Source organism: Barbus barbus (assembly GCF_936440315.1).
Source record: "Barbus barbus genome assembly, chromosome: 27".
In the NCBI taxonomy this organism is placed as follows: domain Eukaryota; kingdom Metazoa; phylum Chordata; class Actinopteri; order Cypriniformes; family Cyprinidae; genus Barbus; species Barbus barbus.
In genome coordinates this window covers 14,911,947-14,928,771 of record NC_136755.1, presented here as the reverse complement: position 1 = coordinate 14,928,771, position 16,825 = coordinate 14,911,947, and the positions used below count along the sequence as shown (strand labels likewise).

The 16,825-nt window shown below is 42.9% G+C and overlaps 1 protein-coding gene across 1 annotated transcript in view; it reads left to right on the top strand.

The window, feature by feature from the left end:
• LOC306847669 (adhesion G protein-coupled receptor B2-like) overlaps positions 1-16,825 on the top strand; it is a 316,825-nt gene that overhangs the window by 183,782 nt on the left and 116,218 nt on the right. Inside the window, exons 7-10 of the mRNA XM_079381759.1 lie at positions 5,461-5,625; positions 9,658-9,759; positions 12,089-12,195; positions 16,164-16,358. Of these exons, the coding sequence (XP_079237885.1) occupies positions 5,461-5,625; positions 9,658-9,759; positions 12,089-12,195; positions 16,164-16,358 (569 nt within the window). The remainder of the gene's footprint in view (positions 1-5,460; positions 5,626-9,657; positions 9,760-12,088; positions 12,196-16,163; positions 16,359-16,825) is intronic.

Below are 16,825 nucleotides of genomic sequence, written 5' to 3'. Positions count from 1 at the left end.
TAGGTATTATTTTTATATTTTCTGTTTACATTTCATTTCATGCATTTAATTTTTGCTAAACTTTTAGTAATTTTCTTGTGTGTTTTTCTTATTTTATTTAATTTTTTTATTTATTTTTATTTTTAATTTTAGTGTTAGTTAATGATTAAAGGGATAGTATAGAACGTAGCAAGGAGATCGGTAAAATGATCCATGTGACATCAGGGGTTCTATCGTAATTTTACAAAGCTACGAGAATACTTTTTGTGCGCAAAAGAAAACAAAAATAATGACTTTATTCAACTTTGTCTCCTCCGCGTCACCCTAGTGCCATTTTGGAGAATATCCGCTGGAGGGAAACGTCTTAGGTTACGTATGTAACCCCAGTTCCTCGAAGGAACGTGACACTGCGTCAGGAGACGCTTTGGGGAATGCCTACAGCGTAACCGGCTCTGAATACCAATGAAATCTGTCCAATGGATGGGAGGGACATCACGGGCGAGGTGACGTAATGACCAGCTGGTATAAAAGCACGTGCGGTGAAACCGGCGTCAACTTCTAGAATGAAGCAAGCGCTGGCAGGGATGCCGGAAGTGTGGCCTCGCGACTCAGCGTCTCGTTCCTTCGAGGAACTGGGGTTACATACGTAACCTAAGACGTTCCTCTTCAGGAACTCGAGCTGCGTCAGGAGACGCTTTGGAGAACGAGATACCCACGGCACCAGACTTACAAGTCCCTGCCCTGTGTGTATCCAACGGAGCACAGCTAGGGCGAGAGAACGGAAAACCTGGAGTGGCTCGTATGTCTAGGCCATAAAACCTGACAAGGTCAGGGGCGTAGACCATCCCGCAGCGTTGTAGATGTCCTGGATAGGGACACCTGCGAGAAAGGCCTTGGAGGCCGCCACACTCCTCATGGAATGAGCTCTGACTCCCATGGCGAGGGGAGGTCAGAAGACTCATAGGCCATCTGAGTGGCATCCACGAAACGACTGCCTCAGTGCACCACGGAGGAAATGTGTAACGAGGGGTTGTCTGACCACTGTCAGTCCACCAAGAGGGGTGTGGTATGCCGAGATTGCCGCCACATAGACCTTCAAGGTGGAGTGGGCTAACCCTGCGGAGAGTTGAGCCGCACCATGAAATGAAGAGTCTCCACTTCAGGGCGTACAGTCTCCTCGTAGAGGGAGCTCTGGATTGGAGAATGGTCTCAACAACCTCGGTTGAGAGACCGGAAGCTATGAGCTGTGCCCCCTCAGGGGCCACACCCACAGCTTCCACAACTCCGGGCGGGGGTGCACAAGGGTGCCTCCTGCCTGTGAGAGGAGATACCTCCTGACTGGAATCTCCCATGGAAAGCCGTCGAGGAGGGAAATCAGGTCCGAGAACCATACTCGGCCCGGCCAGAACGGGGCTACTAATAGCAGCCGGAGTCCGTCCCGGCACACTTTCTCCAGAACTCCGGGGAGCAGAGCAATCGGGGGAAAGGCGTACAGACAAAGCCTCGGCCACGTCTGTACCATGGCATCCAGCCCCTTGGAACTGGATGACGTATAGAGTACCAGAGGGGACATTGCGCTGTCTGAGTGACGAAGAGGTCCACCTGATCCTGGCCAAACACTCTCCAGATCTGCTTCAGCATCCATTCCCCGGATAACAGCCCCTGCCTCGACAGGGTGTCTGCTCCCACATGCTAACCCAGACGCTCAGAAGGGAGCGGCATGCTCAAGGTGACCCTCTAAGTTGAGGGGAACAATGCCAGCTCGACCAACAGGAGAGCCGGGAGGAAGCAGCATGCTCATACACGACCCTCTAAAGTGAGGGGAGCAATGCTAGCTCTACCAAGGCAGAGCTCTGGAGAGCGGAGCACTTAACTCTCAGCATGAGAGGGAACTCAGACGCTCAGAAGGGAGCGGCATGCTCAAGGTGACCCTCAAAGTCAGCCTGTAGAGGGGGCGCAAACCGCAGACCTCCTTGGTGGTTGCTATAAGAGACCACCGATGTGTTGTCAGTGCGAACTAACACATGCCAACCTCTTCGGTTTAGGAGAAAGTATTTCAGAGCCTGAAACACGGCCAGCATCTCGCTGACCAAGCGAGATGATGACCCTTCCACAGACCGTGGGCAGGGTGGCCACTCATGACTGCTGCCCGACCGGTGAAGGATGCGTCCGTCGCTAGCGTATGCGGCGACACGGAGCTCCCAACACCAGGGACAAGAACAAAGGTAGTCTCCACATGTCCAAGGCACGTAGGCACCGCCGCGTGACCTTGATCATGCGAAGCGGGTTCCCCCCTCGGGGAGAACCCCTTGGTCTTGCGCCACCACTGTAGGGGTCTCATGTACAGCAGGCCAATAGGTAACACGTTGGACGCAGCCGCCATCAGACCCAGCAGTCTCTGAAACTGCTTGATAGTGAGTGACTGGCCCGAAGGGAAGTACCCGGTACTGGTAAGCTTCGCCCCCGAAAGCAAACCTCAGGAACTTCCTGTGAGAGGGAAGGATGGACACATGGGAGTATGCGTCTTTTAGATCGATCGCGACAAACCAGTCCTCGGACCTGATTTGGGATGCGACCTGTGAGCGTGAGCATCTTGAACTTCAGTCTGCTGACTCAGTGGTTCAGAGATGCTGCAGATCTAAAATGGGACGCAACCCTCCTTCCTTCTTTGGAACTATGAAGTCCCGGTTGTAGAACCCGGACTCTCTCGCGAGGAGGAACCACCTCAATGGCCTCCTTCCTTAAGAGAGTATGTACCTCCTGTTCCATTACCAGTGCCTGCTCGGGGCCCACTAATGTGCAATTCACCCCGCTGAATTGAGGCGGACGAGAATCGAACTGGATTCTGTAGCCTCTCTCTACAGTGTGCAGGATCCATCTAGACACATTTGGCAGTAGCTTCCACGCTGCGAAATAGAAAGAGACTGAGACGTGAGCTCGCTGGAGAACGCTGCGCCCTGAAGCACCGTAGGTGGCAGGGTTGGCAGAACGATCTCCTGAGGGCTTTTAAGAGCCAAGGTTGTCTCCACATGTCTAAGGCATGTAGGCATCGTCGCGTGACCTTGATCATGCGAAGCGGGTTTCCCCTCAGGGACAACCCCTTGGTCTTGAGCCACCACTGTAGGGGTCTCATGTACAGCAGGCCAATAGGTATCACGTTGGACACAGCTGCCACCAGACTCAGCAGTATCTGAAACTGCTTGACAGTGAGTGACTGGCCTTCTTTCACCCTCCTGACTCTCGTGAGGATTGACTCGATCCGAGCAGGAGACATACGTGCACCGTGGTCGAATCCCCACTCGAATCCCCACCACCCCCAGATAAGTGGTTCTCTGTAATGCAGAAAGCACACTTTTCTTGGGGTTCAGTCTTAAGCGAGCGAGAACAACATCTCAATGTTGAGCCGCCCTCTGCTCTGATTGAGCGAAAATCAACCAATAGTCGATGTAATCGAGTATGCGGACGCCCTGTAGCCTCAGCGGAGCAAATGCGACGCCCACACACTCGTAAATGTGGGGTGAGAGTGCTAGGCCGAAGGGAAGTACCCGATATTGGTAAGCTTTGCCCACGAAAGCAAACCTCAGGAACTTCCTGTGAGTGGGAAGGATGGAGACATGGAAGTATGCGTCCTTTAGATGTACGTGTCAAACCAGTCCTCGGACTTGATCTGAGATTCACCCCATTGAATTCTGTTGCCTCTCTCTACAGTGTGCAGGACCCATCGAAGACCACTTCACCTGCTTGGCTGGGAAGTCCTTGACCGTGCACCCTTCTCACCGCCCCGACCGACTCCAGGGGCTGCTCTCGCCCAGCAGCCCCGTGAGCTAGAAAGCGGCGAGGGAGAAACCCCCGCCCTCATCCAACTCCTTGAGCAGGTCAGCCTGGCATGCCCGCAACACCACCATGGCGTGCAGACATAAGCCAGCCCGACCTGCTGCCGCGTACCCCTTGCCTTCAGAGACGACGCAGCATCAGGGGACAGATAGCTCACAAGCATCTGTTCCACACGCAGCATCGCTCTGTGACCGCGCTCACTCATCCCCATCACATTACCATAGTAATCAAAAGAGGGGACGAAGAGGTGGGCCGAATTGTTTTCCCAATGACCTCGACACCTCATTGTGGAGGTCGGGGAAAAAAAGGCAGGCTCAGATGTGGAGGTGAGTCTGAAACCGCAGAAAATGCAGAAAACCCTCTCTGCGGTTCGACAAGCCACTCCACAAGCTCCTCATATTGGGGTGACAGAGTGGGTGCAACATGCGCGACGCTTCCCATGTCAACCTCCTCAGAGGAAGACACGAGAAACGCCGACGCCGCTGCCCAAGGGGAAGTAACCGCGAGGCGGGCTTCCGATTTCGAGGAGCGATCATGGGATCTGACAGGTGAGGATGGAGATAAAGACTCGCTCGTCTCCGATCCCTCCATCAGATCCCGCCGCGAACCCCACGAGCGCCGCCTCAGCGGAAGCGTGCAGCGCCGCAGGGAACGCCAACACACACAAGCTGTGTGTATCCCCCGCATACACAAAAAAAAACATCTGCAGGGAGGAACACACAGCTCATATTGCGCTTCTCCCATATTCAAAGCCTTAAACTGGCTCTTCTTAGCCATAGCTAAAGACAGACAACAGTAAATAAGACTGACAGAAACACAGAGCGCTTGCTGAATGACAGAAAGCTGACGCCGGTTTCACCGCACGTGCTTTTATACCAGCTGGTCATTATGTCACCTCCCCCGTGACGTCCCTCCCATCAATTGGACAGATTTCATTGGTATTCAGAGCCGGTTACGCTGTAGGCGTTCCCCAAAGCGTCTTCTGATGCAGCTCGAGTTCCTGAAGAGGAACTGCATACGCTCTTCTGTGTTAGCCGCATACCCTGTTTTTGTTCAAATCAAAGCGTAAACATACGTAGACACAGAAGAGCGTAAACGTAGCTGACACAGAAGAGCGTAAGCAGCGGATATTCCGTCCAGCGGATATTCTCCAAAATGGTGCTACACTGATTTAGAGGAGACAAACTGTTGAATAAAGTCGTTATTTTTGTTTTCTTTGCTTACAAAATGTATTCTTGTAGCTTCGTAAATTTACGGTTGAACCCCTAATATCACATGGATTATTTTAACGATCTCCTTGCTACGTTTCTGGGCCTTGATCGTGTAAGGATCATTGCTCTCTATGGAGGGTCTGAGAGCTCTCAGATTCCATCAAAAATATCTTAATTTGTGATCTGAAGATGAACGGAGGTCTCACTGGTTTGAAACAACATGAGGGTGAGTAATTAATGACATATTTTTCATTTTTGGGTGAACTAACCCTTTAATAACCCTGTTTCCAAAAGTGCTGATATACAGTCTAACAGCACTGGGTCTTTTAACATTTGTTTTTACTGTGTTCTAGTCAAGAGCATTAAAACTTCATCATATAGATGGTATATGATTGTAATTATATCTCTTGTTCCTTTTTTTCTTGTTCTTTTGCAGGTGGTGGGAACTGGGGTGCTTGGAATCACTGGAGCTTGTGCTCCAAGACCTGTGACTCGGGTTGGCAGCGGCGGTTCCGTATGTGTGAAGGCACAGGAATCCAGGGTTACCCTTGTGATGGCTCTGGAGAAGAAGTGCGCTCGTGTAATGACAAGAAGTGCCCAGGTGCGTGTTCATGATCAAAGCTCTTTTTTTTATTTCCTCTTGGCTCCTTCTCTTTTCCTTCCATTCTGATTTTTTCAACTCTGATTTATTTTACAAAGCCATTGGTTCTTAAAGCAAATTATCTGTATGCCTCAAACATGTGTAGAAGTCTATGGCCTATGCTCATATACACTCACCTAAAGGATTATTAGGAACACCTGTTCAATTTCTCATTAATGCAATTATCTAATCAACCAATCACATGGCAGTTGCTTCAATGCATTTAGGGGTGTGGTCCTGGTCAAGACAATCTCCTGAACTCCAAACTGAATGTCAGAATGGGAAAGAAAGGTGATTTCAGCAATTTTGAGCGTGGCATGGTTGTTGGTGCCAGACGGGCCGGTCTGAGTATTTCACAATCTGCTCACTTACTGGGATTTTCACGCACAACCATTTCTAGGGTTTACAAAGAATGGTGTGAAAAGGGAAAAACATCCAGTATGCGGCAGTCCTCTGGGCGAAAATGCCTTGTTGATGCTAGAGGTCAGAGGAGAATGGGCCGACTGATTCAAGCTGATAGAAGAGCAACTTTGACTGAAATAACCACTTGTTACAACCGAGGTATGCAGCAAAGCATTTGTGAAGCCACAACACGCACAACCTTGAGACGGATGGGCTACAACAGCAGAAGACCCCACTGGGTACCACTCATCTCCACTACAAATAGGAAAAAGAGGCTACAATTTGCACGAGCTCACCAAAATTGGACGGTTGAAGACTGGAAAAATGTTGCCTGGTCTGATGAGTCTCGATTTCTGTTGAGACATTCAGATGGTAGAGTCAGAATTTGGCGTAAACAGAATGAGAACATGGATCCATCATGCCTTGTTACCACTGTGCAGGCTGGTGGTGGTGGTGTAATGGTGTGGGGGATGTTTTCTTGGCACACTTTAGGCCCCTTAGTGCCAATTGGGCATCGTTTAAATGCCACGGCCTACCTGAGCATTGTTTCTGACCATGTCCATCCCTTTATGACCACCATGTACCCATCCTCTGATGGCTACTTCCAGCAGGATAATGCACCATGTCACAAAGCTCGAATCATTTCAAATTGGTTTCTTGAACATGACAATGAGTTCACTGTACTAAAATGGCCCCCACAGTCACCAGATCTCAACCCAATAGAGCATCTTTGGGATGTGGTGGAACGGGAGCTTCGTGCCCTGGATGTGCATCCCACAAATCTCCATCAACTGCAAGATGCTATCCTATCAATGGGCCAACATTTCTAAAGAATGCTTTCAGCACCTTGTTGAATCAATGCCACGTAGAATTAAGGCAGTTCTGAAGGCGAAAGGGGGTCAAACACAGTATTAGTGGTGTTCCTAATAATCCTTTAGGTGAGTGTGTATGTATATATATATATATATATATTTTACATGCACCCTCTTAATGCAATTATAATTAGATTTTGGCAATATTGCGATTAAACTTTACCTCATGTAATCGCAATACTTTGATTTAAATAATGCTATTACGCTCATAATCGCAGCAAGCATAATCGTATTAACATAGGTGGCGTACGCTGATTTTAATTAAAATATATAGGCATGTAAACACCTTAGTCGCAGTATTGCTGCTCTGACCAAAGTGCGCATGCGCTCGTGATGTACATGAATGATGGGACGCGCACCTGTAATTATACCAAAGTCCCTATAGTCTTTGATAATACGCAGATTAGAAACGATGGAGGGGAAGAAAGTATCGCATTTCTTGGGAAAACACAACTCGCTGCCACCAGTCTCTGTTCCTTACCCTCAACCAGAAACGGTGAGAACACGACGGCAGCGTATAGGCAAACAAATTCCATCACATTTCTATGGCACCGAAAAAGCATGGAATACAGCCTTTCAAAATCATTATGCTTTAGATGTAAATAAATTAAAATGGCGGCCAGTAAACACACCTGCTTTTTCTGAGTCCATCATTTGTACTGTGCAATGGGGTATGTTAATAATGGCAGTAATAAAATTTACCACAATTCTTAGCGAATAATAAGAATAATGGAAACTGCATGTAAACGGGAGTTTACTCATGACATGTAAACATCATAACGCGATTAAGTCCTTACTCTGATGATTGGAAATAATCACATTATTCGTGTGCATGTAAACATAATCAATGATAGTATATATTATGATGCTTTCACTGATGATACCCTAATTTGTACCCTATTTGTAAAAATTGATCTTTGCTTTTGTCTCTCTCCTTTTTTCCCACAGTCTGTTTTCCTTTAGGCCCCTCTCACTCATTTTCTTTTTCTTTTTCCCTATTTAACATTCTCTCTTCTCCTTTGTTTCCATTTTTTCTCTCTTTCAATTGACACGGGTCATTCTTGACAGAAGGGAATTGTTCAAAGTGCTGCTATGTGTGATTTGTCGGCATGTCAAGCAGCACAGCAAACAGCAGATTTTAATAAGCATGCCATTGACTGCAGCTTTGGGAGGCTATAGATTAAATAAATGTCAGACATTGCCGCAGAGCTTATATCGGGCACAGGGCTTTGATGGCACCAGAAACTTGAAGACAAAAATCTGTCCGATAGCTTTGTCGGGGTGTATTATGTTTAGAAAAAGGTAAGGTTCTGTTCTCCATCTCTCTCAGCTTTCAAACCAATCCCCTTCTGTATCTCACCCCTGGGTTGTTCTCTGTTCTGAAGAAGCTTTTGAATGAAAGTTGGAGAGAGATGTGTGTTGTTGTAGTCGCTGATCTTCACAGAGTTTGCTTTGTGCACTGCAAAAACTCATTTTCTTAATCAGTATTTTTTGTCCGTGTTTCAGTGAAATATCTAGAGACACAAACCTAACTAAATTTAGATTTAAAACATGCAAAATCTATTTGCCAATGGGTAAGAAAAATAAACTTAATTCAACATAAGTAAACAAGACTTTTCTGTCATTTTTTGTCCTTTGTCAGATTATTTACTGACAAAAGGGTACAAATACTGAAGATTGACTGATTGATTGATTATCTATCTATCTATCTATCTATCTATCTATCTATCTATCTATCTATCTATCTATCTATCTATCTATCTATCTATCTATCTATCTATCTATCTATCTATCTATCTATCTATCTATCTATGTTCCCAAGTCGATAGCCCCCTGGGGGCCGGAGATACGGATGCGTATTGACTTGGGAGTATTGGCATTGGATAGGGGGCCTGGATCTTTAACTTCTCCCTGAGTTTGGTGGAGTTTGTCCCCACCTTAGGTGAGTTATAGCCAGTCAAGGTTTCAACTTTGGGGGTCTCTACAGTATCTCCGGCCCCTGGGGTTCTGTCGACTCGGTGCCGGTGGCATTTGGATAGGGGCCCCGGTGCTCTAATTTTGACCCAAGTTTGGTGGAGTTTGTCCCCACCTTGGGGGAGTTATAGCCGGTCAAACTTTCAAATTTGGTCTGTCGACTCGGGGCAGGTGGTGTTGGATAGGGGGCCTGTAGCTTTAATGTCGCCCCGAGTTTGGTGGAGTTTGTCCCCGTCCAGTGGGAGCTATAGCCAGTCACATTTTGAATGTTGAAGCGGGTCTGAGGGGGGTTTTTCTCTTATATTCGGTGTGGCGGGGGTCACCAGAGCTGAAACTCGGGGGCCATCCGGGGCAGTCCGGTTGCGGGGTACCGTATCTCTGGCCCCCGTGGGGCTATTGACCCCACGGGGGCCTACCTTCCTACTGAGTTTTGAGTTGCTAGGCTTTGGTGTTCCCAGTCGGGCACGAGTTAAAGTTCCACCCCCTCCTCACCGGCGGCCTTCTATCTATCTATCTATCTATCTATCTATCTATCTATCTATCTATCTATCTATCTATCTATCTATCTATCTATCTATCTATCTATCTATCTATCTATCTATCTATCTATCTATCTATCTATCTATCTATCTATGTGTGAGAGCAATCAGTCAATCATCAATAGGCTTCTTAATGCCAGTTTGTGCATGTATCCCAGTCTTTTTTCAGTGGTTAATCTCTTACTTTTGGTTCATACTGTGTGCAGCACCTCATGAAATATGTAAAGATGAGTACCAATTAGCCATGACGTGGAAGAGAGCCTCAGCTGGAGAGACAGTATACAACAAGTGTCCATCTAATGCCACTGGTATGTTATTGCACACATTCTCTCTATTAACCTCTTAAGGTCTGTTGGAGGCATTTTAGAAATATTAAAATGATAGTTTACCCGATGATGACTTACCCTCATGTTATTCCAACCCATGACTTTTCCTTCCATTGAACAAAATGTTTACTATTTTTGAGAAAGATCTAAATGACAGTTCATAGTTTCTGTGGCTGTTTTGGTCCAAAACAACTAAATGAAAACCACAGATAATGACAATTTGAGTAATTTGTGTCATCATTCACTGTTAATGCCCCAAAAATTAAAATTACCCCATGATTTACTCACCCTCATGCCATCCTAGGTGTATATGACTTTCTTCTTTATAAACTGTAATATCTAGCTTTCACTAACTTTTGTACTGTACGTGCGTTCATGAGAGATTGGCGTTCGGGCAGATGACGTCAGACGTAGGCGTAGTGTTAGCTCCGGCGAGAATATGCTAGTCTCACAAGAACCAAGTTTTGTTTACAGCAAAGGAAAATCAGTCTCCTCTTGGCTTATCAAAATCCTCAGACATTTTTCTTTACAAATCCTTGTTTTGTAGAGATTATGGTTTATGAAGTTTTAAATATGGATATTTTTTCTTACACAAATGCATCGATTCACTTCAGAAGGCCTTTATTAACCTCCCAGAGCTGTGTGGAGTATTTTTATGATGGATTGATGTACTTTTTGGGGCTTCAAAATCTTGACCACTATTCACTTCCATTATAAAGCTCAGAAGAGCCAGGACATTTTTTAATATAACTCGGATTGTATTAGTCTGAAAGAAGAAAGTCGTATATACCTAGAATGGCTTGAGAGTGAGTAAATCACGGGGTAATTTAAATTTTTGGGTGAACTATCCCTTTAAGTCCCTATTTACCAATAATCTTCCTCTTGATCTAGTAATTGCTGCTTTAGTCTCTATTTTGCATGACTAATTCATGACCATTGCACTCTTTAGCTGAACCCCAGCTTGCTCAAGGACTACCGTTCCTCTAAAAAGTTTATTGTACAGTCCCCTGGGTACAAATGTCAGCTAAGTGACAAATTACTAGTAAATGAAATCCACTGAAGAAAAGTTAATGATCCGAGCTTGATTAGCTTCAGAGTGTACGCCACTGTCTACATCACATAAAACTCTAAAACTACAATCTAATGTTGTTTTGGCCATAGCCAAAGACACCATATCTAATGCAATCTCTGATACATTTGTTTCTTCTCTCACTGTGACACGCAGCTTATTAAAAGATTTTATGATCTGTTAAACCACATTATAAAACTCCATCAACGGTGTAGTCGCTCAGCTTCCAAAACCAACATTGCACAACAGGCTCAAAATAAGTTGGTTTCCCCACAGTTAATCAGCATTCAGTTCTTAAGCCCATTGAGATGAATTAGTGGTGTATGAGAGAGAACTTAATGAGGATGTTTACAGCCCAATATATTTCGCCACAGAAAGTTAATATAACAATGATATCAAGTCAGATTTTGGCAGATTGAAATGTCAGACGTTGATGCTGAGCTTACATTGGACCCAACAAATAACACATTTCTTTATTTGCGAGGCTGTGAATTTAATGTCACACACTGATATGTTGTCATTTTGTACATGATGACATTCATGTTTTGTGAAGGTGATATATTGAGTGTCCTGCACTCTTCAAATTGGCTCGAGAGTTTCTAACCCTTCCCAGCTCAGTGGGAGAGTTTTTCGGAGTTATTTATGCCCTCTGAGTACAGCGTGCAATCATTTTCAGATACTAGTGAAGAAAGACACCCAAGGCGCTCAGTGATTTTTACCTAATAAAAACAGAAAGACCTAATAAATGATGTCTTTGAAGTGAGAGCAGAGCAGAGTGTTGAATGAGGTCAACGGCGAGCTGTAATCTATATCAACTCCACATCCTGGCCAGCATGGACTGTCATGCACGCTAACCCCCAAAAGAAATACCAATTCCTGCAGAGAACGATCCGCTTGACTTTTCCGGGCTACGTTTCCACGTCTGCCTGTGTGATTTTCAGGCACATTTTTATCCCAGCGAGGGTACCGGGGGTGAGGCCATGGTCGAGTCTTATTGGCCTTGATCTGAATGATGCAAGTGGCAGAAATTTTTAAGCAAAACTGAGATTACAGCAGTTTAAAATGACTCAAAACGATACTCAGAACAGACATCATCCCAGACATTATCGTGTGCCGCATCCCAGTGAAGTCTTTTATATGAAGCGTGTGAACATCACAGTACGTGTCTGTCAAACCTTGACATGTTGTTATTGCTTGTGCCCAACAGTGATAACGATCTGTTTTTCTTCACTCTCCTTGTAGGATCTGCTAGTCGTCTTTGTTTGCTGGACGCTAATGGAGTTGCTTACTGGGGTCCTCCGAGCTTCGCCCGATGTGTCTCACTCGAATATAGATATTTACATTTATCTGTGAGTACATGGATGCGGATGATGTGTTATGATGTCACAAAATGGGGAAAACTTTGAATATTAACTTGTTTATGCATAATATGTAGCAATCAATTCAATTAACATGTTATTTACTGTTTTGATAAATAGTTTTTGTGATTTAGTTAGAAATCGGCTCTGTATTAGAGTCTTTTCATACATATTATAAGACAATAACACTTGTTTTCAGAGATCATTTTAATTATTTTTTTTTTTTATCAAGTTGTATTTTAGGCTTTAAAAATCATAAGATTTATTCTTAAATAGCATTAATAATAATACTAATAATAATATGTACATCAATAATGATGTTTTTGTGTTAATTGTTAAATAAATTAAAATACACTGTTTATTATTATTATTATTACCATACTGATACTACTACTACTACTACTAATAATAATAATAATAATGCAGTTATTATTCTTGATTGAATTAAATACATAATTATTTATTTTTATTAATAATGCTAACAATGCTACTGCTAGTACTAGTAATAATACTACTAATAATATAACTTTGCAGTAATAATAATAATAATAATACATTTCAATATAATAAAAATAAGAATACAACTTTGTAGTTGTTATTAAATACATTTTATTAATAATAATACTAGAAAGAATACTTATACAAATAATAATACAGTTATTATTCTTAATTTAATTACATACGTATTTGTATTAATAATACTAACAGTACTACTACTACTACTACTACTAGCAATAATATTATAACTTTGCCTTATTATTATTATTATTATTATATTGCTAAATAAATTAAACTAATGTGTAGTTACACAATTCAAGATATATCATCTTGAAAACAAGTCTTAAAGGTCCCATGACATGCTGTTTTTTGGATGCTTTTATATAGGCCTAAGTGGTCCCTAGTACTGTATCTGAAGTCTTGTTCCCGAAATTCAGCCTTGGTGCAGAATTTCAGCCACTACGAACCAGTCCCAAAATGAGCTTTCCTTTAGGACGTGCCATTTATGTGTCTGTAGCTTTAAATGCTAATGAGTAGGAGAGAGGCGGGGCAAGGTGGAGGGTGGGTGTGGCCTGCAGCTTGCTGCCATGGTACCATGCACTAATGTTGATAGTGGATGTATGGCAATGGCTCGTAGACACGCAGTCCTTCAAGCTTTTCAGTTTGACCCAGAATCTGATCCGTATGGAGAAGTACCAGATGAAGAAGTTGAAACTCAGCGGCTACAGCAGGACGTCTCCAAATGGTTAGTTTAAAATATTGTGTCTGGATACGGTCAGTGTTTCCCACACATAGACTTTACCTGGGCGGACCGCAACAATATCCACCGCCCGCTGCCATCAGCTCCCGGGTCTCACACACACGAGCGCGACTTTAGAACAATATTTAGTGACTTTCAGACCCTTTTGGTGGCTTTTTTCCCATAAGGGGTACATACTAACAAACCTAGGAACTTAAAAAAAAAAAAAAAAACCTATCATTCAGTTGGAAGATGTCTCCAGTACTGCCCCACGAGCGCGAGGTCTCTCTCCCGGTGCAGTGTCTCTCGGCGTCTGTTCTGAGCATCGAGCGAGTTCAGTTTGTCTTAAAAGAGCAGACTCATCCATAAATCATTTACAAAACAGCGTTTCCAAGCACTTGTCGCTTACTGACTGTTTGGACTCGTATTTACTCATATTTTTTAAATATGAACATAATTTGTCATGACTTGTTAATATGCGCAGCTTATTACTCAGACGCAAAACAGTAATATAGCCAAAACCATGCATATAGTCGCTTTTTAGTGTAAGTTAGATGTATATTGATTTTATCAGACGATGTTGCGATTATAAATCAGGATTTAAGTATAGTGAGAGTGATTCATGGTTAACATGTATTATTAATGGGTCGTGTTTACTATTTATACTTGTTTTATGTATGACAACAGAAAATATGTAAATGTAAACAGCTTTATTGGGCATTCAGTTGTATTACAGTATGTGACAGTTCATAGAGTAGAACAGATCTGAAGTGCCAAAAAAACAATGCTTCGCTCGTTTGCATGCCATGATGTCTCTCCTCTCGCGAGGAAAAAAAATATATTGCGCTCGCCTCGCACAGTCGTAGCTCATTTTCTCATGGGCGGGCAAAGCAGAGAAAGGGGAGGTAACTTTTCCCCGTATGACGACATGAGGGGAAGATTCCAGATTGGGCCATCTGAGCTTTCATTTTCTCAAAGGTGAAGCAGGATACCCAGGGCTCGGTTTACACCTATCGCCATTTCTAGCCACTGGGGTACTATAGGCAGGCTAGGGGAACTCATATTAATGTTAAAAACCTGAAAAGTGCAATTTTCATGCCATGGGACCTCTAATATTTCACGCAATTTTACTTCAAAGTACGTTTAGTTTTATTGTAATTTGTTTTCTTTCTTTTTTTGAGGACGAATGGGAATTTTTACTGGAAAACAAGACAACAGGACGGGTTAAAGCAGTTTACACAGTGATTTAAGAGAGTAATCATACATAGGGACTAATTCAGTTGCTCAACTGAACTTGTGACATTTTATTTGAAACTTCCATAGGCTACTGTCAGACCCTGAATTTTGTAGCTCAGTAGATAGCATGGATGAACAGCTTAATATTAAGTAATAAAAGTTTAATACACCACATTTGTTGCTGTACATCAATGAATGCATATCAGAAGCGAGGACACATTTTTTTGCATTTTGTTTGGTGGTTTCACTAGAGCGGATAACAAGCCACAGAAAAGTGATAGATTGGAGTGTATTTAAAGGGCTGTGTGTGCTGGAGAGAACATTGCTGTTTTCACTTTCCACAAATGATAATGGCAATGACCACTCAGCAAAACACTAAAAAGAGTCATTTCCACTGTCAGATACCCACTCATTATAACACACACACAAAGAAAATAAAAACCACTACTTGGAGAAGCTTCCTTTGAAATAGTCCCTATACTATAAATTCCTAAAAGTTTGAAAAGCAACAACACCAGTCTCACAGCTTTCATATTGATGGTGTACTGTACTTTCTATTGCTTGTTGTTTTTTGATAATGATTGATTACTTCCTAACAGATTCAACAGCCTGCCTTCATGTGCTCTTTCTAATTCCTCAGCCACGACCTTTGACTTTGAGGTCATAATGCCGAGTGGGTTTTAATTCGGTCTCGAACGAGGCGTGATGTGACAGGGTTGATTGTGCTCTTAACCCGTCCGCTAACCCTTCATTATAATCAGACAATGCTTAATTAGCTTTGATTGCCATTTTCTGCCACCTCCTGCACTCACAGTACTGTCAGTAGACAGTCAACACTTTGTCTGCTGACGTTCGACCGCAAACAAGAACTCTGCTCGTTGATTCACTAAGGGAGAAGTTGTTTTCACTTTGTTATGCTCACACAGCTTGGTCGACTATAGATGGGAAGTAGATTAAGGCAGCTGTCGATACCTTCAAACTGCTTTCGCTTCAGAACCAAATCAATTTTGTTTCAGCTTTAAAGCCAGCGTGCTCTCTGGCTTACCTTTAAATCTGCATCTACATTTCAGGGTGCTTATTTATTCTCTTTTTAAAGTTAGTTTATATATTAAGTTATTTTATAATATATTTATATTATTTTAAATGAATGAAATGAAAGTATGCTAGAGCGTTTGTGGTTTAGGCCCGTACGGGTGCACTTTTCTTCACATGCTATATTTTAGCTTATTAATTATTATTTCAGCTACAAATAGTTTAGCATAAATTACCATTTTTAAATGAACAAAATTCCACAGATTTTTCCTTTAAAATCGGTGGAGAAAATGCATAAAAATTCCAGGTCTGCTGATTTAATTTGGTATCTCTCTGGTTTTATTTATAAACCCAGGGTGCAACTTCATGCTTCTGTGGTTATTATTGAGGTTTATTTATCAGTGTTTGTGCATAAAAGCCTGTTTTTTTTCTTTTTTTTTTTCTTCTCCTGTAGTTGCGAGAACATCTTGCGAAGGGTCAGAGGACCCTGGCAGGGGAGGGCATGTCTCAGATCGTGAGGAGTCTCCTGGAGTTAATGTCCCGAAAGAATTATTATAGCGGCGACCTCTTATTCTCCGTGGAGATTCTCCGAAATGTGACGGACACCTTCAAGCGAGCAACCTACATCCCAGCTCCTGACGACGTGCAGGTGTGTGTGTTTGCCTGTGGGTGTGTGTAAAGGTACAAGTAATAAATGGGTAGATGACCAAAAACTGTGACCGGGTAATATTTATTTGAATGTTTTCCACTGTTTGTACAGTTTTTTTAAGAGCTTTTCTGTAGCTGACATAAATAGAAAAAATATATATACATAATCCGAGGCTATACAATGGTATGTATATTACTTGACATGTCAATTTCATAATTGCACGTATTGTTCAACATGTCGTGCTTAAAACAAGAAAAAAAATGCTATTTGGGTATTAAAATTAAATGTATTTAAAAATAAATTGTATCTGACATTTCTCTGAAAATATCTTACACATTTTTGTAAAGGTATCTAGTTTCAAATTTGTGTACAATTTATACTTAATATATATATATATATATATATATATATTACGACAAAGTACTAAATAGATAAATAATTTTTTGCAGTGCAGAGTATCATAGATT